This window comes from Pseudorasbora parva, chromosome 4, assembly GCF_024679245.1.
Source record: "Pseudorasbora parva isolate DD20220531a chromosome 4, ASM2467924v1, whole genome shotgun sequence".
Lineage (NCBI taxonomy): Eukaryota > Metazoa > Chordata > Actinopteri > Cypriniformes > Gobionidae > Pseudorasbora > Pseudorasbora parva.
In genome coordinates this window covers 7,455,231-7,480,053 of record NC_090175.1, presented here as the reverse complement: position 1 = coordinate 7,480,053, position 24,823 = coordinate 7,455,231, and the positions used below count along the sequence as shown (strand labels likewise).

At 40.5% G+C, this 24,823-nt stretch overlaps 1 protein-coding gene and 1 long non-coding RNA gene across 2 annotated transcripts in view; one reads left to right on the top strand and one right to left on the bottom strand.

Moving 5' to 3' along the window:
• LOC137073750 (adhesion G protein-coupled receptor E3-like) overlaps window positions 1–18,009 on the top strand; it is a 53,145-nt gene extending 35,136 nt beyond the window's left edge. The window contains exons 9-20 of the mRNA XM_067442459.1: window positions 1,243–1,274; window positions 3,554–3,622; window positions 3,761–3,950; window positions 5,390–5,506; window positions 5,649–5,830; window positions 5,940–6,101; window positions 6,177–6,383; window positions 6,461–6,693; window positions 11,849–11,915; window positions 12,002–12,093; window positions 14,121–14,283; window positions 15,808–18,009. Of these exons, the coding sequence (XP_067298560.1) occupies window positions 1,243–1,274; window positions 3,554–3,622; window positions 3,761–3,950; window positions 5,390–5,506; window positions 5,649–5,830; window positions 5,940–6,101; window positions 6,177–6,383; window positions 6,461–6,693; window positions 11,849–11,915; window positions 12,002–12,093; window positions 14,121–14,283; window positions 15,808–15,867 (1,574 nt within the window). The 3' untranslated portion in view covers window positions 15,868–18,009. The remainder of the gene's footprint in view (window positions 1–1,242; window positions 1,275–3,553; window positions 3,623–3,760; window positions 3,951–5,389; window positions 5,507–5,648; window positions 5,831–5,939; window positions 6,102–6,176; window positions 6,384–6,460; window positions 6,694–11,848; window positions 11,916–12,001; window positions 12,094–14,120; window positions 14,284–15,807) is intronic.
• A 3,303-nt stretch (window positions 18,010–21,312) lies between these two features.
• On the bottom strand, window positions 21,313–24,591 carry LOC137072784 (uncharacterized). Its single transcript, XR_010904681.1, has 4 exons — window positions 24,429–24,591; window positions 24,152–24,221; window positions 23,141–23,233; window positions 21,313–21,953 (listed from the first exon to the last, which is right to left on the bottom strand). It is a non-coding gene; the product is annotated as an uncharacterized lncRNA (long non-coding RNA).
• Window positions 24,592–24,823: the final 232 nt, after the last annotated feature.

The window sequence follows — 24,823 nt, the reverse complement described above, 5'->3', positions numbered from 1 at the left end:
ATTAAGGGGTAATTATACTATAAGTATTCTTTAATTAAGGGGTAATTATACTATAAGTATTATTTAATTAAGGGGTAATTATACTGTAAGTATTCTTTAATTAAGGGGTAATTATACTGTAAGTATTTTTTAATTAAGGGGTAATTATACTGTAAGTATTTTTTAATTAAGGGGTAATTATACTGTAAGTATTTTTTAATTAAGGGGTAATTATACTGTAAGTATTTTTTAATTAAGGGGTAATTATACTGTAAGTATTTTTTAATTAAGGGGTAATTATACTGTAAGTATTTTTTAATTAAGGGGTAATTATCCGTGTAGTTACGGGGTAAGTATGGATCTGCGGGCTGTAAATTAAAGTGGCTCTCGTGCTCCTCTTGTTTCATGTAATTACAAGGTAAGTACAATAAAAACACAAATACAATCTGATATCACTCAAACCTTTATTTAAAAAATGAAAAATAAAAACTATTGATATTAATTAACTACATAAAATGAGATGAATATATTAATTTTCTAACCTCTATATCTTGAATCTTGTGATCATTCACATTCATAAATGCATTTGAAAAAGTTGAAAGTTTTCCTCCGTACAGACGAGACCTGTCAAAACGATCCCCATTCACACGGATCTGCAAAAAAAAAAAAAAAAAAACGCTGTATTCTGCTCACAGGCCATTAGGTGAACATGTAACGCTTGACATCATTGTGTTCACATATTCATGTGTTTGTTGTTAACATGGAGTCTGATGGTGTCGTGTAAACTGCCCCGAGTCAATCTCTTCATTATCTTATTATCTTTATCTTTATCATTATCTTTAACTGTGTCAGTGATACTTTAACATAGAATAAAGTTAAATTCACATTATCTAACGGGTTAACACCATTGTCTCGGTGTACAGAGTAGACAATTGGTCAGGTATAGGTAGACATAAAACAGTATTGTATGCATAAAAATAAAAATGTAAATGCAAAATAAATGTGAATGTAATGTTGGAATTAAAGCAGTTTTACTGTGCATATCGTTTAGGCTAGATAACATTTATCATCAAGCTAGTTCAAGCATAAAGTCCTGGAACTGGCTTTTTAATTCAGTGAGAATTATTTGCTGCCCAAACAGTAGATACGCTAAAGCAGATTTAATGTAGAAGGTTTGATCAGGCGAAGTGTTTGTTTGTTTGTTTGTTTGTTTTTCGCAGCTGTATTGTATTATTGTCCTGATGCTGATTTCTGTCATTGCAGATATAAATATAACACTGCCGAAAGAATGCACCGTAAGTTGAGTTTCTAAAACTGAAGCTTTAGAGTTGGACTCACAGCTCAATATGTTTCCATTCATGTATTTATGCTAATGTTGGGTTATTGCATAAGATTATATGATTGGATAACTGGACTAATCAATCTCATCACATGTAAAATATAGTTTTAGTCATTCTGAAACGCCTGTCATTACCAGACTCATAATCATAAACTAAAGATAACATGACAGCGTTTATTATTGTGTTTCTTCTGCGCTTTGAGGAGCAAGTCATTTATTATGGATGAAAAAGAGCCTCAGCCCAGCAGACACAGGATGTAGACTCCAACATCCGTCAGACTTTGGATTTTGGTTGAAAATGAAAGTTGGGATGACGTCTTAATCCAATGTTGGGCAGACGTTGAGTTTTGGTTAGAATAACCCCCCCCCCCCCCCCCCCCCCCCCCCCTAGTATTAAAAACTAGGGATGTACCGAATCCAGATTTTTGAGGTTTGGCCGAATACCGAATCTACTGGTTAAGATTCTGCCAAATCCAAAACCGAATACCGAATCCAACTCCCATCGTCAGTCCATTATCACAGTAAACACATTAATGACATAAATAACGTCCACAGCAGTGTATTTTTAATTTAATTTTAATTTTAAAAAAAGGCAACATTATGCCAGGATGACTGTGCCGTATTGCCGTCTGTAGATTCCTTCATGCACAACTCTTATTCTCTCGGATGGGAAGTTCGGTTCTTTTCCGCGAAACGGTTCTTTCAGACAGTTCGTTTCAATGAACTGTTCAATAATTATTACTATACTAAGTTTTGATTACAAATACTTTATATTTGCCGTAATAATCTCCGAGAGAAACAGCAGCCGTCCCGCTCCGAGAGAAACAGCAGCCGTCCCACTCCGAGAGAAACAGCAGCCGTCCCGCTCCGAGAGAAAGAGCAGCCGTCCCACTCCGAGAGAAAGAGCAGCCGTCCCACTCCGAGAGAAAGAGCAGCCGTCCCACTCCGAGAGAAACAGCAGCCGTCCCACTCCGAGAGAAACAGCAGCCGTCCCGCTCCGAGAGAAACAGCAGCCGTCCCGCTCCGAGAGAAACAGCAGCCGTCCCTCTCCGAGAGAAACAGCAGCCGTCCCGCTCCGAGAGAAACAGCAGCCGTCCCACTCCGAGAGAAACAGCAGCCGTCCCGCTCCGAGAGAAACAGCAGCCGTCCCGCTCCGAGAGAAACAGCAGCCGTCCCGCTCCGAGAGAAACAGCAGCCGTCCCGCTCCGAGAGAAACAGCAGCCGTCCCGCTCCGAGAGAAACAGCAGCCGTCCCACTCCGAGAGAAACAGCAGCCGTCCCACTCCGAGAGAAACAGCAGCCGTCCCGCTCCGAGAGAAACAGCAGCCGTCCCGCTCCGAGAGAAACAGCAGCCGTCCCGCTCCGAGAGAAACAGCAGCCGTCCCACTCCGAGAGAAACAGTTCTGTTCAAGACGACGCTATCACGCATGCAGTATCTCAGCTCACCGGTTCTCACAGCGAAACATGACTCAGTTCAGGGAACTGTTGGAGTTACAACATATACTTCAAGATATTAGTTTATTTCTAGTCTGAGGGACTGTCACTCATGTCAGAAAGTGAGTAACTGTAGTAACTTGTGGGATCAGCGCTGATTTGAGACGCGAACTGTTTAGAACGATTCAGTCTGATTTGGTGAACTGGTTTGACCGGTTCACTCTAAAGATCCGGTTAAAAAGAACGATTCGTTCGCGAACCGGACATCCAGCGGCTATTGTTTAGGGTTCTTGCCACCACGAGACAAATCTGCATTGCAAACTGAACATTTAGCTCGACTTGAATTGCCTTCTTGTGACTGGAAGTACTGCCAAACAACACATTTTCTGTTCACAAGTTCCATTTTCACTCTCTCACAGCCGACTGCATTCGAACTGCATTCGAATATGAAATATACATTCTTTGCTCAAGTTAAATTTGCACCTTTGGATTTGAAACGACTAATTAGAGAGTAGTTCAATAAAATGTGCAACTGTTGTGTGAAATATGACTGCTTTTCTATTGTGTGTGTGTGTGTGTGTGTGTGTGTGTGTGTGTGTGTGTGTGTGTGTGTGTGTGTGTGTGTGTGTGTGTGTGTGTGTGTGTGTGTGTGTGTGTGTGTGTGTGTGTGTGTGTGTGTGTGTCTTTATATCATCACTGAACCATCACAGTGGCCTTTAGTAACAATACATGTTTGCTTCTCTGTTAATATTGAAAACGTGATGAAAATCAACAAATACTGCTTTCACAATTGTGATTCCAGAATTGGGACTGTTTCCAAAATCTTCTTGATCAAATCGAGAACATCACATCTCAAGTGCTCTCTGTGAATGTAAGTCTTCAAGAGAAAAATGATAATCAAATATCTGTCAGATAATGTAGATAATAGATGATCGACATGATTACCTGTGCTGTCTTATTGGCTCTGATGATATTTACTGTGACTCTGTTTGTCTGATCATTAAAATAGACGGTGACCAACATTTTGACTGTGGTCTTCAACGCTTCAGAGTCTTCATTATTATCATCATCATCAGTCAGCCCAGCTAAACTCGCCTCCGATGGAAACCGTGTGTTAAAAAGCAGCGAGAAACTAATTTCTACATTGGTGAAGCCGACCAACACGAGTGCCAATGTCAGTTTTACTCTTGCTGCTTTAGGTGAGTGCAGAAACTGTTATTATTGATGATGAAACTGAGATTATATATGATATCAGGGAGTTTATATAGTCTAGAGAGCAGCGGTGGATCACAGGTGACAGACGGAAACAATAATTAACTCCAGTCCTAGAGAGCCTCAGTCCTGCAGAGTTCATCTCCAACCCGATAAAACGCTCCTGCCTGTAGATTCCTAGCAGAGGTGGAAAGTCCAGGGGACAGAAATAGGGCTGGGATAAACGATTATTTTTTAAACGATTAATCTAGCGATTATTTTTTTGATGCATCGATTAATCTAACGATTGTTTTTTCCTGTCCGATTCGGTTACGATTCGATTATCGATTATCTCCCCATTAATTGCCTAATAACAATTTATACATGTTGATTTAATTATCTGAATGAAAAAACTAATTCCTTAACATTGCAATATATGTTTATTTCTCTTAAAATTCCAAAGTAAAAGACTATACAAGAGCAATGCATTCAATAAAATCTTGAAAACGTAAAGTACACACACACACACACACACACACACACACACACACACACACACACACACACACACACACACACACACACACACACACACACACACACACACACACAAATAAATAGCTAAGTATAAACCAACATCAAAGAAACACAATATAGGATTTTTCTATGTATGCAACTCATCGATTAAATATCAACAGGTTGGCTAATCAAATCCAGGGACACACTGAAGTGTGCCGTGAGCGTCTCGGCTGCATGTTGGTCCATTTTTTTTTTGGCTCCCATGTTAACAGGTTGGAGTTTGCACTCTGCCTGTGACGCGCGGAAAATGCGTGCATGCCGACGTTGTCTTTGCTGTATCAGTAGGCTATTTATGTTTAACATTAAGTACAGGGCTTCCCTCCGCATCCATAGCAGCAGCAGTGCCGCGTCAGACACGCTTCTAGTGTGCAAAGGCAGAGTAAATGCCACGCAGCCCCGTGGCTGAACCGCAACAGAAACGCCACGCGCAGTCGCGGCATGACAGTGAAAACAGTTACATGTGGAGTGCATTACGGGCGCCAATATTCCGTTTAAAAACTAAATAGTCCTGGGATGAAACTGTGCTCACTTAGAGGATGGATACCCTCGGTCACATCGGCGCGATAAGACATTGAACATTTTAAATTTAAAACAGCTTATTATGTAGGTAGCCAATGTGCCCAATGCTTTCACTTGATGCAAACGTTTGTTTTTGTGAATAAAATACATAAAATATTACCAAAACATATCAACCTTTTTTCTTTTCTTTTATTGTTGTTGAAAAGTTTATTTTGAAGTCACCATTATGGTGATCAGTGTTTGCTTTAATTGGGCTCTTGACCCTTGACTTTCTAATGTTGTGTTCACACTGAATGCATATTGTAAATTAACTAATATAGCACATAACTGCCTGTTTGTTTTTAATCAGAGGTTAAAGTCTTCATGGTTGGACCAAATGTCACCTTAGATAAAATCCCTCGACTTGTCACGACAAATTCTTCTGTGGACATTGATCTCATTGGGATCGCCAAGAACAACAGTGGAGGTGTGTGAAATGAGTAAATGTTTGATTTAATAAGAAAAGAAGCCAAAGAAAGAGACCCCATAGCACTAAACTATTCGTACTTGAAGGTTTTGCTTTCATTGTTGTTTTTACATAGTTTCACATTTCTGTTTCTGTCACACAGGATCAGCTGCTGTGGCTTTCATGAGTTATAACACAATGGAGAATCTACTGAAGGCTGACTTCTTCAACACATCAAATGACACGATTAAAACCATGATGTCCACTGTGATCTCAGCTACTCTTCCCAAAACCACCAACACTAAACTCACCAAACCAGTCAACTTCACCCTCAAACACATCAGAGTGAGAGACTGAAATGAGTTTTTGTCCAGCCTGAGAACTGATGAACATCTGAAAACATCTAATATTCAGTGTTGTAATATTTTCTGCATGTTCTTTCTTCTTTTTGCAGGAGTTTGACCCCAGCGGTTCTCTGTCCTGTGTGTACTGGAATATCAGCGAGTGGATTGTAGATGGTTGTTCTGTTTTAGAGACCAACAGCAGCTTCACTGTGTGTTCCTGTGTTCATCTGTCGACATTCGCTCTCATCATGCAAACCAGCCGCCCACCAGAGGTACGAGAACATTTATAGAGACCATTGAAGAAGAGCACAGATTTGGCACTCATGTACTCTGACATGTTTTCTCAGAGCGACCCACTGATAAAGCTGTTGAATTTGGTGTGTGTGATCGTGGGGCTGGTGTTCTTCAGTTTGGCCCTGTTGACCTTTGCCCTTTGTCAGTGGAGTCCTGGAGTGAATAATGTGGCTCGAATCAACCTCTGTGTGAGTCTGCTGTTGGCTCACCTTCTGTTCCTGCTCACACAACAGTTCCTGAGCCTCATACGCCGTCAGCAGGTGAGAATGATGAAGGAGCCCTACAGCTCAGCACAGCCTCACTGAGAATCATCATAACCGTCTCTCATGCTCTCCAGGTGTTGTGTGCCGTGATATCAGGTGTGCTGCACTTCCTCTTTCTCTCCGGCTTTGTGTGGATGTCCATTGAAGCTGTGCTGCTCTATATCTGTGTGAAGAACCTATCACAGATCAGCTCCAAAAAGAGGGAGGTGCTTAGCAGTGGATTCCTGTGTGTGATTGGATATACGGTTGCTCTGGTTGTGGTGAGCGTGTCTGTCGGGCTGCTTCCTGAAGGATACGGCAGCGAACAGTGAGTTGGTGTTTAAAGTTAATTTGATTAGAAGCAAATAAAGTCGCTCTGGGCCATTGTGACATGTCTGCCATCTGATAAAAGTACAGCTTTAGACACACTGTATAAACAAATACAAGATGATAAACACCAAAATTCAACACCAGGGGCCTTTTGCACAAATCTAGAATAAGGGATTAAGCCAGAATAAAACCGACTCCAGAGCAGGTTAGCCGTGTAGTGTCAGTTACCATGATGATGAACACAGATAAAAACCAATCCACCTTCTTGAGCCCGAAAAACCAGAGTTTTCTCAAACTAATCTCGAACTTACCTGGGTAACAACTGAAACCAGCTTTGTGCAACAGGCCACAGGGGTCTATTGCACAAAACTAGGATGAGGGATCAAACTGGGATATCTTGGTGATCTTGGCTCAGTTTATCCACTAATATAAAGTTATCATTGTGATATATGCACTTTATATCTCAGTGCACTAGAGGGCGCTCTAGTGCACCCCTTGTATGTTGTACCAATGTATGAAGAAGTGAAGTTCCTCAGTAAAGAATACGAGAGTTATTATGGCACTTGTCTCAGCGTGTTATTAATGTTATATAAAAAGATAAGAATTTAACATATTGGCGACGAGGACTATTTATGTCGGACTCATGATCTAATGCGACAGGGGACAACTGGCTACTGAATACGGCAGATCTGACAAAAGTAGAGACCTTGCAACAACCGACAAAATGGCTGTGTTTATCGGTCATATGGATGCCTTTGATGAGTCAGCCGAACAGTGGGCTACCTACGTGGAAAGGTTTGAACACTTTGTTTCAGCAAATGACATTGCAGACGAGAAATGAGTGGCGGTGTTGCTAAGTGTAATGGGTTCATCTACATACGGACTGCTGCGAAGCTTAATTGCTCCGGATAAGCCGGGTGCTAAGTCATACGATGACATTGTTACTGTTTTGAAAGAACACTTCTCTCCGAAACCGATCGTGATTGCAGAGAGATTTAGGTTTCATAACCGCTGTCAACAGTTGACAGAAACAGTAGCACAGTATGTCGCAGTTTTAAAAAGGCTGAGCGAACACTGCGAATTTGGGACGCATCTGCAGGATGCTTTAAGAGATCGCTTCGTGTGCGGACTGAAAACGGAGTCTGTGCAGAAACGGCTGCTGACGGAAGCAGCGCTCAAGTTCCAAAAGGCAGTGGAGATTGCAGTGTCCATGGAAACAGCGACAAGGGAATCGCAACAGTTAAGTGGCTCTTTGAAAGTGAACGCACTGTCTTTGCAAGAGAAATACGGTTACAAATGTTATCGTTGTGGAAGAACAAACCATAATGAGAAAGACTGCCATTACAAAGAACTGCAGTGCCACAATTGTGGTAGAAAAGGACACATTTCTAGAGTGTGTAGGATTAAAGGGAAACACACTACTGAAAGCAAAAAGTTAAAGCCAAAGAGTATGAAAAATTTCCAACAGAAAAAGAAAGTGCATCAAATGAATGTGAAAGACTCATCAAGTGATGATACGACGGACTCAGAACTTGCGCTGCATGTGATGACTAGGAAGGAGGAATTGTCACACATCTCCCTTAAGCCAAAAGTAGAAGGAGACATTTTGGAAATGGAATTGGATACAGGAGCGGCTGTCTCTTTAATTTCAAGTGAACTGTACAATGCACGACTAGCTCACAAACCACTGTGCACAACTGACGTAATTCTAAAAACCTACACTGGAGAGTTGGTGTCTCCACTTGGGGTCATAGAGGTAAAAGTGAAAATGAACAAACAAAAAGTGAAATTACCACTTTATGTTGTGGAAGGAACTGCTCCACCACTATTCGGCAGAGAGTGGCTAAAGAAAATCAGGCTGAACTGGCGTGAAATTAAGAGTGTGAGTAAGGATACACTTGAGACAGTATTAGCAAGATACAAAAATGTCTTCAGAAAGGAACTGGGCTTACTAAAAGGTATCGAAGCCACTGTATCACTCAAACCACAGTTTCAGCCACGATTTTGTCAAGCACGCAATGTTCCATATGCCTTGAAACCGAAGGTGGAGGCTGAAATAAAGCGCCTACTGGAATTAGGGGTCATTTCCCCAGTGACTTGCAGCGAGTTGGCCACGCCGATCGAGCCTGTGGTAAAAAGGAATGGAGACCTGAGAATTTGTGGAGATTTTAAGGTGACAGTGAATCCGGCTTTGTGTGTAGAACGTTACCCAATTCCACGAATAGAGGATTTATTCGCATCGTTAGCAGGGGGCCAGCGTTTCACTAAGTTGGATCTCTCAAATGCATACCTACAAGTTCCGGTGACAGAAAGCTCACGTAAGTGTCTTACAATCACCACGTCAAAAGGGCTGTTCTGTTACAATCGTTTACCATTCGGCATTGCTTCGGCCCCTGCAATTTTCCAAAGGGCCATGGATCAGATTTTACAGGGCCTTCCCAATGTTCATTGTTATTTGGACGATATATTAGTGACTGGGTCGAATGACGAGCAACATCTCAAGAATGTCGACGCAGTTCTCAGTCGTCTGAATGAATTTGGGCTATGTGTCCAACGTGAGAAATGTGAATTCTTTAAAGATTCGCTGCAGTATTTGGGACACAGCATAGATGCTCAGGGCCTTCATAAGTCACCAGAAAAGGTCAGGGCAATCGTGGATGCCCCCGCCCCGAAGGATGTCAGTCAGCTCCGTTCATTTCTGGGACTTATAAACTATTATAGTCGATTTATCCCCAACCTTGCATCAGTGTTAGCACCCCTCAATGCTCTTCTGTGCAAAGGGAAGCAGTGGCTGTGGTCTCACGAGTGCGAGGCTGCATTCGATAAGGCGAAAGAGTTGTTGTTGTCGCAGCGAGTTTTGACACATTATGATCCACAGTTACCAATCAGACTGGCCTGTGATGCATCGCCATACGCTGTGGGAGCCGTCATCACACACATACTCCGGGATGGGCAGGAAAGGCCAATAGCCTTTGCCTCGAGGTCCCTTAGTAAAGCAGAGCAAAACTATCCTCAAATTGAAAGGGAGGCCCTTGGGATAGTCTTTGGTGTAAGGAAATTCTACCAATATTTGTACGGCCGAAAGTTCACGTTGCTCACAGACCACCGTCCGCTGACAACAATCTTCAGTCCAACAAAAGCTATTCCATCTATGGCTGCAGCTCGGATGCAGCGCTGGGCTTTGTTGCTGGCAGCCTACGATTATGATATCCAGTATAAAGATGGTGCACACCATTGCAATGCAGATGGGTTATCACGACTACCCCTGCCTACCTCATCCCAAGTCAAACAGGATTCAGTGGAGTTGCTTCAAATAAAGCTTCTTGATTCCTTGCCAGTGCTGTGTTCAGATGTTTGTAAGGAAACCAGATCTGACTCCACTATGTCCCAGGTAATGGAGTTGGTGGCGACTGGACGTTTTCCACAAGTCACGGATTCAAACAATGTGCTTGTCCCATATGTTAACAGAAAAGATGAGCTGACGATGCAACAGGGTTGTCTTATGTGGGGTTGGAGAGTGTTCATCCCACCTAAGCTGAGATCCAGAGTACTGGCAGAGTTGCACTCAGGACATCCGGGGGTTGTAAGGATGAAGGCAGTGGCACGTAGTTATGTCTGGTGGACTTTGCCGGTCCATTTGAAGGACACATGTACTTAGTGGTAGTGGATGCTCACTCCAAATGGCCTGAGGTGTGTGTGATGGAATCGACTACATCTACTAAAACCATTCAGGTACTGAGGGGACTGTTTAGTCGTTATGGACTTCCAGAAGTGCTTGTGAGCGACAATTGGCCTCAGTTCGCTTCGGAGGAGTTCCAGACATTTCTCAAGGCTAATGGAGTGACACACACACGTTCAGCACCCTTTCACCCAGCTACAAACGGCCTGGCGGAGCGCTTGGTTCAAACATTCAAGCGTGCACTGCATTAAGGGGTCAACTTCGATCCAACAAAGGCTGGACACTTTCCTTCTGGCGTACCGAAACACCCCACACGCTACCACAAAGGAATCGCCAGCCATGTTGTTTCTGCATCGCAGATTGCGATCTCGCTTAGACATGTTGAAGCCTAACGTTGCCTCTGTGGTTGAAAAGGCACAAAGTAAACAGTGTCAGCGACGCCAAGTGCATGCTAAAGAAAGAACTTTTGCGGTGGGTGACAAAGTACTGGTGCGTGATTGTCGGAAGGGAAAGAAGTGGACATCTGGTGTTGTTTCAGCAAAGACTGGCCCTGTGTCATACACTGTGGATGTGGGACTTTCAGTTCACTGGAGGCGTCACGTTGAGCAGATGTTGGCACGCCTAATTGACTGTGACAATGGAGATGAACTGGGACCAGAAGTCAAGGATGTTAGTGAGGCAGATCCTTGTCAACATTCCGTGCCAGAAGTAGTATCCCTTCCGAATTCCGAACCAGTACAGACTGGGTCGGTGCAGCCTGTGGTTTCATCCCCAAACGAAATGGTGGAGGTGTTAGGTACTTCACGCAAAGAGACTTCAAAGAGATACCCTGAACGTACAATTAAGCCCCCAGTGCGGTTCAGCCCATAAGTTGAATACGTTTTGACTGCTATGGTACTAGTTTGGTTTAAGAGGGTAAACACAATAGTTCATCTAATGCTGTAATGTTCAATCACATTTGTTCTATATGTCTGGTATTAATAGAAGTATTGTGTTAGGAAATATATATAGAAGAGTCAAGAAAAAGAAGAAAAAAATACACCTTTTGTTTTTGTTAAGTGTATTTTACATTGCTATTGAAGTGGGTACTACAACATTATGGGGGGAGGAATATGTGATATATGCACTTTATATCTCAGTGCACTAGAGGGCGCTCTAGCGCACCCCTTGTATGTTGTACCAATGTATGAAGAAGTGAAGTTCCTCAGTAAAGAATACGAGAGTTATCATGGCACTTGTCTCAGTGTGTTATTAATGTTATATAAAAAGATAAGAATTTAACAATCATCATTATCGTTCTTGGTGTGTGTGTCTTCAGGGTACGTTTACATGACAGCTGTGAACTAAATTTTGCATTCAGATGACGAGATCACAAAAGATATCCCGGCTTAATCCCTTATCCTTGTTTTGTGCAATAGGCCCCAGAAATAGTATTTTTGACAGATTCATTCAGTTTGTGTTTTCCTCTAAACAGCTGCTGGATTAAAATGGATAAAGGTTTTATCTGGAGTTTTCTGGGTCCTGTTTGTGTCATACTAGCAGTAAGCACATTTCTTATTTATCATGATTTTAAATATATAATAAAGAGAAAACATGGTGATTTAATTGTTATTTTTCTACTTTTCAGTTAAACACGATTCTCTTCATCAACATCTTCATCAATCTGAACTCAACTCTCAAAAATCTGAACGCTGAAGTTTCACAGATGAGACAAACCAAGTAACAAACATTATGATTTGAACACTCACATAGAAAAAAGTCAATAAAGACACATTAACAAATTACCTCAAGGGGTAATATTAATAATTAATCAAAGTTGTTATATTTAGATATAAATATTTTGGATAAATTATTCAGATTAGCTTAATATTACAATAATTGCATACATTTGACCTCACGCTGTTAGTTTGAATTTTTTTTTGGTCAGGGAAGTTGCACATGGCTCACAAGTTGCATCAGACCGGGTTTCTGGACACACACACACACACACGCACACGCGCACACACACACCAACCAGGAGAAGGAAAAGAGGAAGGTCGCTGTCTCTTTCTGTTGTGTTTGTGCTTTGGTCACATGTTCTTTTGTCTCAGTTTCCCGCCACCTGTCTGTTTCACCCTCATTAGTCTAGTTTAGTTCAGCTATGTCTTGTTAATTATCTCGTTTCTATTAGCTATTTAAGTTCCTCTTGTTTAGTCACTCCTTTTCCGGTCTGAGTTGAGTTGAGTTATGTTAAAAGGTGTTTGGTGTTCTGTTTCACGGTCATTTGAATAAAAGCCTATCTGTCTGGAAGTCCTGGATCTCCTCGTCTCTGCTGCTCCACACATAAAGGTGACAGAAGCCCGGACCAAACTGCCAGAACTTCGCATTCCAGATGGGCATCTTTCTGACCCAATCTCTCCCGTGTCCCCAGCTGAAATTTCTTGGGTTGAGGATCACCCGTGTAGGCTTCGGCAGAACGGTTTTCCACTGGAGAGGTATGTGGAGGAATTTACTGAGCTCGCTTATCTGGTGGACTGGCCAGATGCTTCAATGAACACGATTTTTCTGATGGGTCTGGATGAGGACACTATTCGCTTTCTTGAACCTACCTGTTCATTTTCCCTAGTCTAAACTATCAATCTGATTTTGAGTTTAAATGGTTCAGAGTTTGAGATCGAAGAGGTTCATATGAATAAGTGTGGGCTGGCCAGTTTACCCACAGCCAGTTTCCTCTGCCTATCCCTCCAGTGTGCCCTCCTGTGCCAACCTGCCAGCCTCTAAGTCCAGACGGCCGAGGAGGAGGGCCGAGGCTAAGACCTTGATTCCGGCCAAGGTAGCCATGACTCCACTATAGCCACGTTGGTTATAGTCATTTGGGACTCCGCTCCATGCCTCCTGTACTCCTCTCCAGTCTGCCATGAGCCCTCCGCTCCGGCCCTCGACGAGCCCTCCGCTCCGGCCCTCCTAGACTTCTCTACAGTCTTCCACGAGCCTTCCGCCCCGGCCCTCGACAAGCCTTCTATTCCGGCCCTCGACGAGCCCTCCGCTCCGCCCTCCTGGACTCCTCTCCAGTCTGCCATGAGCCCTCCGCTCCAGCCCTCCTGGACTCCTCTCCAGTCTGCCACAAGCCTTCTATTCCGGCCCTCGATGAGCCCTCTGCTCCGCCCTCCTGGACTCCTCTCCAGTCTGCCACAAGCCTTCTATTCCGGCCCTCGACGAGCCCTCCGCTCCGCCCTCCTGGACTCCTCTCCAGTCTGCCATGAGCCCTCCGCTCCAGCCCTCCTGGACTCCTCTCCAGTCTGCCACAAGCCTTCCGCCCCGGCCCTTGATGAGCCCTCTGCTCCGGCCTTCGATGCCCCAAAGAAAATGTTTTGACTATGGAAACAGGTGGCCATGTACCTTTGGGTGGGACTCCCAACCCGCAGAGGCCCCCGACCTGCCATGGTTGCCCACCGCTCTGCCCTGGAGGCCCTCAGTAAAGTTCCGGTGCACTTTCATAGAAGTTTTATTATGAATGAACGTGGAAGAGTCTTTTTATGGGCACTGTGTGTTTCAGGAGGAGTGTGGAGTGAGAGTTGACTCTCACATTTTTCTTGGGTCAGAAATGGCTTTTCTTGTCTTGGTGTTAGTAACTCTTCAGGGCTTGTCCACCGATCTCTTGGTGTCTCGTTTGTTGCTGATTGACGGGTTTTAAAGATTATTTGTTAACTATATTGTTTATATTTGTGTCTGATTTGTCTACGTCATTGCTCTCTCTTTCTCTGCAGGACAATGACATTTAAAACACTGGCTCAGTTTGTGGTTCTTGGTTGCTCCTGGATTCTGGGTTTCTTCAGTAATGACAGTAAGACGCTGGAGATCCTCTTCCTGATCGTGAACTCCCAGCAGGGAACCTTCATCTTCCTGGTGTATTGTGTCCTCAATGATGAGGTCAGACATCACTCAATTTACCATCCTATTCCATTCAAAACTGAATATGAAAGAATATTACAGTTGTTTTCTTGCAGGTCCTGTTCTTATTTTGTCAGTCTGTGTCTTTTAAAGGGAAATGTCAGAGGCAGTTGTTTAATCTGTTACTATTCTTCCATTTCCTTCATGTGACGGAATGTTCAAACAAGACAAAACTATTCAAACTCCAACTGTCAGAAACTAGTTAAATAGACAGTCTGATCTGTCTGAATGCAGGGCAACGGCATTAATGCTTTTGAACTCCAAGCATTTAAAGTCAACTTTGGCCCTGATTTCTCAAGCTTTTTTTCTATTTTTCCTCAGTTTTATGCAATAGAATCAGATTTAACAGATATCAGATCACAAAATAATGTTCAAAGCCTTCAAAGCTATTATTGTCAGATCTGGTGAGGAGACAGCAGGCAGTGGATCAGTGAACGAGAGGACAGAGTCATTTCTTCAGCGTTGCCCAGCGCGACTGAACCACATCATGATACAGCACAGCAGGGCTATTGCAAACAGAAACAAGTCAGAGAAATCTCACGTCAGCACGTTATTTGAGCTGACTTTGCTTTTCCTGTGAGCTTGAGTTGAGTGTTTGGGCCGTTGGCACTTCCCTTACACCTAACCCTACCCTTAATCTTACCCATATCCACCATACCTGTCCCCAACTCTACCTGTATCTTATCTCAATATCAGCAAAAGCTTTTTGCAATACAATTTGAACAATTTTTTTATGTAAGTACATAGTACTCATCTAATATAAAGTGGAGCCCAGACATCTTCTGAAGCGGAGCCACTTGCAACGTTACAAAACATGCTCGGCGAGAATGAAACCTGATTGCTGAACATGGAGGGGTGGAGGCCAAATTGACTTGTTTCTCTTTCGGTAAAAAAATGAATATGCTATTTGCGGCTGTCATATTTTTGCATCTCTAAATAGTTCAATTTATGATCCCGCTCCATAGGAACCTATGGAAGAAAATAAAAAGTTTACTTAGCGCGTGATGCGCGTGGTGGGAGCAGCAGCACTGTCCGTATGTTACCTTACACAGTGGGTGTCCTTTTTGAAATAAGGGGTGGACATACAGTAAAAGTGGAGTGCTGCAGGTCATGACACGTGTAGAAATGGCAAGTGGGAGAGATAAAGAAGGCTGGTCAAAATTGACATGATTAACACGAAAAAAGTTATGCCAATGTGTCGGACTTGGTAGACAGCGTAAGTGGAAGACAGCCAGTTAGGAAACAACTTATATATTATATAACAATTTTTTTTAATACTGTATCCTAAATTGTGGATGCTGAAGTACATTTCTGGAGTGTTAACTTTTTTAAAAAAAAGCAGAACTGTGCAGAACCAAAAACCATGACCCTAAAGCCGTGATACAAACTGAACCGTGGGATTTGTGGACCGTGCCACCCCAATACATTTATTATTATTCCATTGTGGTTCGTGAGTTTGAGATGTTAAATTGACTCAGCTCCTCTTGTCTCATTCTTGTCCAGGTCAGACAGCAGTACAGGAAGTGCTTCAGATGTCTTTGCTTTGGATGCAAACAACACTGAGGACTACAGCATCATCTTCAGGAAATAAAAAGTACTGATCTTTAATATGCAGGTGATGCTGTCATGATTCCAGTCGGTCTCGTGGTTAAGGACTTTTATTTTGAAGTGTGTCTTTGTTCACTTCCTGTGTTTAGTTCCTGGTTGCCCTTGTTCCTTATTCCCTGATCTGTTTCCATAGCTACCCTTGTGTGTTACCGCTGCCACTCATTTCCTGTACCTGTCCCTCATTTGCTCCTTGGTTTCCTTGTGTGTGTCTCATTCAGTTTCCTAGCTCCTCAACTCATGAATCTGTAGATGTCTCTCATTTCACTTAATTTTGAAGGCTGCGTCCTCTGGAGGACCCGTCCTGTGAAGGATGCAGTATACGGAGTGTCCTCAATCAGAATTAAACAAGACGGCCTTTGTTGGACACAGACAGGAAGTATCACGTTGCTATGACAACAAGTTCAGCCTCCTTGCGATCTCATGGCAGTGATATCAATGAATATTATTTATAACTTTAAAATAACTATGAAATGTTTCTTGTCTTGACAGCAATACTGTTCTAAACATTTAAAAAGCACAAAACACTTGTAATCATCAACTATCTGTTTGAGGTAATAAAACTTAAAAAAAATAAAATAAGATTGAAACTACTTACATTTAAACAGCACATCTACACTTGCATGTATCCTTTGCTTTTTGAAAAAAAATGGCACCTCCGCCAGATACACCTCATGTACACTCTGAAATCCTGTGAAAGTAGGACACTTTCGAAGGTCGCGTTTGGAGTGTCCTGCTCAATTTTTTTTTTTTTTTATGAGATGGCCTTATGACACATACTAGGCGTTTCTAAATGTCAAGGAAGGATCCTCGGAAGCCAGAATTCCAAGGACGCTACGTCATTGACATCTGACGAAGGACTGTTCCAATGTAGAGGATCCTCGGAATTTCAAGCAAGGACTGAGTCCTTCGTTCGAAATAATGTCATATACAGGAAAGGTGCATATGAGTAGCCTTCGCGCTCTTCGCATTCTCAAATCACCCACCATCCTATGCACGCAGCTTTGCTATCTTCAGACGTTCGCGGAGTCGGAGCGTGAACGGGTCAAATATGCTTGTATCAGGGTTCGTAGATGGGAAGCAAGGAGGCGGGAACCGGCGACCGTTCAACAACTTTATAATAAATAATAAACAAAACGAAAGTAACGTGGGAAGCCCCTCACGGGCGACTGCCCGCACACACATAATAAACCATAACATAAAGTCCAGGCCTAGTCCTCTCTCGTCTTCCACGCTCCACCATTTACTCCAATCACTCTGCCGTGAGCCGAGACCGGTGTGGCGATCAGCTGCCGCTCATTATCACTCCACCGGCCCGCTCTCACGGTCCCTCACCTCGCTGATTGCCACAATGCTTTTATTTACGTTACCAAAACATTTGTTATAACCGTAGTAAATAGAAGTAAAGTTTAACGTTTAAATGCCTGTACAAATTACTACTGTATTGATATAAAAAATATACAAATAACATTACACATAACGTTATTGATGGCCAACTAACCTTTTCACTGACGTAATGACGTGCACTTGCTAGCCTGTTCCATTTACGTGTTCTCCGAATGCTAAACAGAAGCCTCGCCTAGCCTCTGAAGGAAGCGACTTGGAAGGATCAGTCCTTCCAAGGAAGCATCCTCGACATTGAGAAACACCTACAGCCTTCGAATGCGACCTCCGGAGGATGCAGCCTTCTGAAATGAGACAGCTTGTATTTCGCGTACACAAGTCTGGGCACTGGTGAAGACAGTAAAAGATGCTGACTCACTGTAGTGTCAAATGCACTGACAACCATACACATTCACGATGCCAGATTCTGTAATCTCGGTCAAATGCAGGCAATTTTCGCTGTGTATTAAACATATAGCCTACGCTTCAAATTATTACTTGTGTACATCAACGACAAGAATAGATGCTCTATTTTGGGGTAAAAACTAATAAATCATATACCTGTCACAGCAGCAGTTCTCCCCGCACCATGTTTAAACTTTATGGTACGTCCATCTTGGTAATTTGGGTAAAGAAATATATTTATTTCCGAACTTTCCAGTTTTTCCTTCCTGGTTTGCGTTCTCAATAGGGCTTTTCGTTGTTGTTGTTTTTTTGTTTTTTTGTTGTTGTTGTTTTTTTGCCCCTTCTCTTCCCTGCTGCTTCATAACAGATATTATTATTACAGTAAAATACATAATCAATGTTTTCCATGTTAAATGTAGTCTCAGCCCATTTCTGATACCTGACTCTTGATATTAAAGCTGTAAATGTAGAACTTCTGAACTGTGTTTAATCTTCTTTGAAAGACAATATTTTCATGCTGGAGGGTGAAGAGGATATTTTTACAGACTGTAAGACTTTCTGTTTCTTATGTAAGGACTCTTTTATATATATTTAAATATTCATATAGCAAAATATATTTTCATATGGGAAGGTCACAGGTTTTATAGGTGTAGTGGATTTATCTTTATAACTAAACTATTATAATTAGTATATGATCCACTGATATCTCAGTCTGTATTGTCATGTGGTTTGTGTTTTTGTAAAACATGTAAATTATTGTCTTTTTCTTCAGTTCAGGTTTTATTATAATAAAGTTCAGGTTTTATTAATATTTTATTTTTATTTTATGAGGCTTTCTCTAAAATGCTGGGTTTTGATGAACGTACCGCACTGGAGACATTGAAGTAAACACTCACGAAATTTGCGGCATTTCTGTCGGATCCAATATAGAAGAATAGCATTGTGAGATTGTTTACAAACGATTCCGCAGTGAAATTAAGTGAACATGTCTTCCCCACGTGAGCTGGAATTCCTAATATTAGGATCCGATGGAAGCTTATGCAGTGACTGTGTTCTTCCACAACCAAGTGCAATATCTTGCTATCTTCCACATGTTTATTTCTGCTGGCTAGCATGATCCGATGAGTCGGTGGGTGGGGCTACTGAATTAGACGTGCTTATCATTCTGTAGAGGTGTGTTTCGTCAGTGCATGACGTCAGGATGAAGCACACAATTGTTTTCTGGGCCTGGTGTCTATAAAAGCTTTTCTTTGACTAACAAGGAACTTTTCAGCTCTGAAACTAACAGGATAATCTTATATTACCATGACATTCAATATATCAAAAGCTCAAGAGAAAGACGATTTCTCATTTCTCCACCCCTTTAATGACTACACCTACCCCAACCTTAAACCTACCCTTTAATGCAAATGCAGTAATTAAATGACGCAATATTGATGAGAACATTACCAGTGCCCGGAGTTTTATCCCTTTAGTCTTTCCTGTTAGGGGTGTGGATTGATGGCATCACAGTTTCACTAAATATACAGGGGTGTGTTTCCCAAAACCATAGTTGCTAACTAAGTTAACAACTTTGTTGCTTGCAATGCAATTTCCCATTGCTAAACAACTAAGTTTGCTAACAGGTTAGCATCTATGGTTTTGGGAAACGCACCCCAGATTGGCTTTACACATGAAAACGGACGGATGTTCACCATCAGATTTATCCACTATGAGAACCGGTATCTAAAAATATCAGTTTTAAGCATTACACCTTGCAGATCTGTGTGGATAAAACACTGAAACTGTTGTGTGGATGGGGCTTATACCCTGTGTTTTAGTTGCCTTGTGTCAGTCGTTGTCTTTGCATGTTTTGTGAAGCTGTTACGTTCCTGTTGAATTTTGTTCTTGTTTCTGGTTTGGAATCTCGTTTTTTTTTTTTTTTTTTCCCTTCTCTTCCCTGCTGCTTCATAACGGATGATACATAATCAATGTTTTCCATGTTAAATGTAGTCTCAGCCCATTTCTGATACATGCCTCTTGATAGTAAAGCTGTAAATACTATTGATGTAGAACTTCTAAACTGTGTTTAATCTACTTTGATACACACAATATTTTCATGGTGGAGGGTGAAGAGGAACATTTTACAGACTGAGTTCACTTTTGAGCTCAGAAAGCTCCAGGAAATCGCTGTTTCTTCTGTAAGGACTCTTTTATATATCTTTAACCTGTTAAACTGCATCCCAACAAGTCTGATCATGTTATATTTCAAATCTGAAGATGAAAAGTCTAAAACTCTGAATTTTATTAAATATTTTTCAAGATCGTTTCATGTGATTTTATTTTGAGATATCTCTGAAATATCAACTGATGTTTATTGCCATGTCTTCTCAGCTTTCATTCAGTGTATTGCCTCTATTGTTTAGGGGTGCAAACTGCCCCTTTCAGTTTGTCTCCCCGGCACACATTCACACTTCTGCGGACTGGTTATGGCTCCAATTATTCTTCTTTTGTCTGCATTATAATTACTAACGATTCTCTATTCAAACTGTTCTATTCAAACCTCATTTCTAAATCAAACCTCTCACTTTACCCTCACTGAGACTCTATCGAATGCATTTTGTTCAAATAAGCATTTCAGTAGTTTACATTTTTTTCATAAAAATAAAGTATTGTCTCAGTTGCCGGTGCATCTAGGGCAAGCTAGCATGTTAGCTTAGCACACCAGCAAAACAACAATTTATAAGATTACAATCATGTTTTATTCAAAACTTACTTCATATCACTTTATAATTTATAAGTAGAGTGGTTTATATAACAATGTGATCTCATCTAGCTTCGGGTCAAAAAATCTGAGAGAAAACACACAACACACACATGTGGAATAGCATTGCATTATAATTATAATCTATTATGAAACCACCCAACATGACATAAAGAACACAGACCAACCATATATTGCCGCGATTGTGTGTTTATTGTCTTCAAACGTGTCTATCTGCATGATATAGTGATCTGACGATCTCTTTTTTATGAAGTTCCTGGAATGTCACATGGTTTGTCTGTTCTGCATGTGTTCTATATATGACAATTCATCATGACGTCACAACAGTAATAAACGTTCTTCTTGGTGTGCAAAAGCTGAAGCGTTCCTATGGCAACGCTAGTAAATTGCTTGGGATTCAGACATACACTGTAAAAAATTTCCTGTAGAAATTACAGTAACTTACTGGCAGCTGGTTGCCAGTAACTTACTGTAAACTAACTTACAGTAAAAATACTGTATTACTATTTACAGTACAGTTTATCTTACTGTAATTTGTTTTACAGTAATATATATTTTTTACTGTGAAACTTACAGTAATTTTATTAATTTACTGTAAATCATTTCCCACTTTTCCTTTACTGTAAAACTGTACAAATTGCCAATTACTATATTTCAACAGGTCCTCATAAATGACAATAAAAAGAAGCAATGACAACTGCTTAATTTTTTTAATTAAATTTTGTTTTTAATCATTCAGTTGTAAAACTTTGTTTTCTGAAAGCCTGCAGCAACTTTTAAACATAACATTTTTAAGACTATTCATGAACAGATTCAGTCATAAAAACTTACAAATTCAAAAGAAGGGCTGTACAGTAAAAAAAAAAGAAAGTAAAAAAAGTCTACAAATAATAATAAACCAGAACAAGAAGACAAAGATTAATAATAACAGAAGAAAAAAAAACAGGAAACAGTTTTTGCTTAGTTATGGAAGCTTGTTTCCGCCACAGAGTGAAAAATAAAAAAGGTAATTGCAAAAAATACAAAAGATACCAATCACATCGTGTATAGAGTCGGTGAGTTGCGCTTGCGTGCCACTAGTAAACACAGAAGCTGGAGAACGGCGGTCTTTCGAATCAGCTTTGACCGCGACTCTGGAAGACTTGGAGTTAAGCTTTTCTCTGAGAAAAGAACAAAGAACGGCACTGAAGTCATTCTTAAAAAGGGAAGATGTGTTCGGAGTTTAGCTGACCGGATACAGCGAAAGTTTAATATATCAACTAGCTCCGCGTCACGTTGCTCTGGTTGGTTGTAGCGCTATCCAATTGTGTGCACAGAGAGTTTGAAAGACAACTGTTTATCCGCCCCTCGGATTGAGCCGTCAATGGTGAGTTTCCAGAGCAAACATCTTGATGTGGGTCTGGCTTGTCAGGCTACTATCTTTCCACTTCTTTTGCTGACCTGGAACTTTGAGGAGCACTTGCTGTGGTCGGGGTTAATCCTCACAGTGGACCTTTACATAAAAGAAAGAATTTGTAAGATCATTTGATGTGTAAAAACATTTTAAACATTGGTGTCATTTACTCACACTTATGTTGTTTCAAACCCATTAGACTGGTTCATTTTCAGAATAAAAATAAATTAATCTCTCTCTCTCTTTATTTTTGTCTATCCAGTCAACCAAAGTTTTTTAGCATCAAGTGCATAAAGACAATGTTAAAGTAATCCATATGATTTGAATCCATATGCACTTTTTGAAACGGGAAATTTTGGTTAAGTGGACATCAGTGGATGGACAAAAATTATGAGATTAAAAACAGCTTAATTTGTTAAAGTTTGGAACAACATGAGGGTGAGTTAATAACAGAAGTTTCATTTTTGGATGAACTATTCATTGAACTCTATTAAGATAAGAAACACAGACTGAAACACTGAGATTGCAGAATAAGTTATGGATGTGTTCATGGATTGAAGGTGAATGTTTGTTTTCGTTTTTTGAGTTCCTACATTGCATTGATTCACATTCATATACCATGAGTCTTCGGCACAAACGTGATTCATTCACGTAGTGAGTGTAACCGGTCTTTAGAGCTCCTTGATAACTATTCAAACAGCTTATAACAGCACAAAAGAAGCCTTAAACCTTATTAAAGATGTAAAAGTTTGTTCATATACATTTTATATAATAAAAAATGAATGCAATTGCTACTGTTGTCAAAAGTACCAACTGAGGTACCAAGTCGGTACTGAAATTCAAAAAATTTGATAATATTTGCATTTCTGAACGGATTCTTAAACACCTCTGATTCACCATAGTGTTCACATGCTCGTAGTATATCTGTGATTGGAGTGAATGCTAGTATAGTCACATTTTTTAAATTTCAATACCAACTTGATTTTGTAGTTGGTACTTTTGACAACACTAGTAAGTACACAAATCTACAAAATGCATAACATTGTTCTACTGGTTTTTGAATATTCTATACATCATAGATATTGTGACTTTAAAAGGGATAGCCCACCCAAATGTGAAAGTTTTCATCACTTCAAAATATTATGTGTAAACATCTTTAAAATATCTTCTTTTGTGTTTCACTGAAGTAGTAAGTGATGACAGAACTTTTATTTTCATTTGGATTGCATTTGGTCGGACTATCCCTTTGATGTTTAATATTATAGCATACTGCAAGATGTACTTACCTCTGAAAACTCCAAAGTATTGGTTGCTTCCACTTGGTACTCGATGTTTCAATTGCCAGTATCAATGCATTTTTCTGTGTAGAACTGAATCCCCTAAAATAATAATAATAAATTGATAAATGTAGTGTTTAACCTCTTGAAAAACATTTCACATTTTATTTTGGTGTCAGTGACAGTATGTAGATGGAGCTTTTGTTATTCGTTTAAAAGGATAGTTTACCCAAAACTGACAATCATAATTTACTTAGGCCTACCTTTGTTATTCAAAACTTATTAAAGGAGATGTTAAGCAGAATATTAAACACGGATGAATAATGAACATGCTACGAATAAAGCAACATGTTTGCTTTTAAAAAACTGTCCTAGAACTACATGATTCTGGATAAATTGACAGTAAACTTTTTTTGTTACAAATATAGTTCACATTTCTCCCATGGTTATGCAATTATAACAATTATAAACAACAATTATAAATAATATGAAATTTACTAGAGGTGCTGACAAAATATATTATTGCTGCTATCCATTTAAATGTTTAATTAATTTTAATTATTATTAATAGTTAATACATACATCAGTATATTAATCTCTTTTAATGAAAATTATAAATTATAACTACTATAAATACTTTTTAGAGCCAGAAATCTGACATTGACATTAATAGATAGATAGATAGATAGATAGATAGATAGATAGATAGATAGATAGATAGATAGATAGATAGATAGATAGATAGATAGATAGATAGATAGATAGATAGATAGATAGATAGATAGATAGATAGATAGATAGATAGATAAAGCATCTCGAATGTACAATCTTAGATATGAAGAAACGAGGGGGAAAAAAGATCAGATACGAAAAGCTCTGGCTTCGTGTAGACAAAGACTGGCCCATTTGGTCAACACTGTACAGTGTACAGCCTTCAACGCTGAATCTAGAAATCAGATCGTGCTGTTCCGATCTGTTCATTATGTGATCCGTGGCCTTTCTGTGTTTGCGGTAACTTACATGTGTGACTGAACTGCGGAGGGGCTTTAGCACGTGCACGGGGATTCAGGAACGAACTCCACACGCAAACCTGAAATTAATAAAGGCAAATAAGACGCCACAGTGCTTGCATACGAACATTGCGTGTTTTATTCTAACAATAAATGCATGCTGAACATTTATATGGGGTACGTAATAGGTTATCGGTAGACGATTGTGTAACTTAGCGGGGGTAAATGACTGACTTTTAAACTAACGTTAAACCCACAAAAGCTCGTCTTTTCACGTGAACACTCACCTGCTCATATAATGTGGTCGTCAAACCTAAGACAGAGACCAGCTTATGTCCATATTTTGATGGCGAAACGTCCATAAAAAGGAAATAAAAAAAAGAAATATTAATATTTGGAATGAGTGGCGCCACAAATCTCTCTGAGCTCTCACAGTCTCTCCACACAGTAACGTTATGTATGTGAGGTGGCGTTTTTTTTTTGTCTTCTTTTTTTTTGTTGAACTACAAATATAAAATATACAAAGAATAAGTAAGAATATTTGCACAAACCTTTGCAGCTGACATGTTCTTGCATCTGTGCCTGTCTTCTTTTTTCTTCCTTCTCCAAGCGGAAATAAAAGCTTTTCTGTGATTGGTCAGGTTTCGCGCTCATTTTTCTCTCGCCAAGCAAGCCGTTCTGT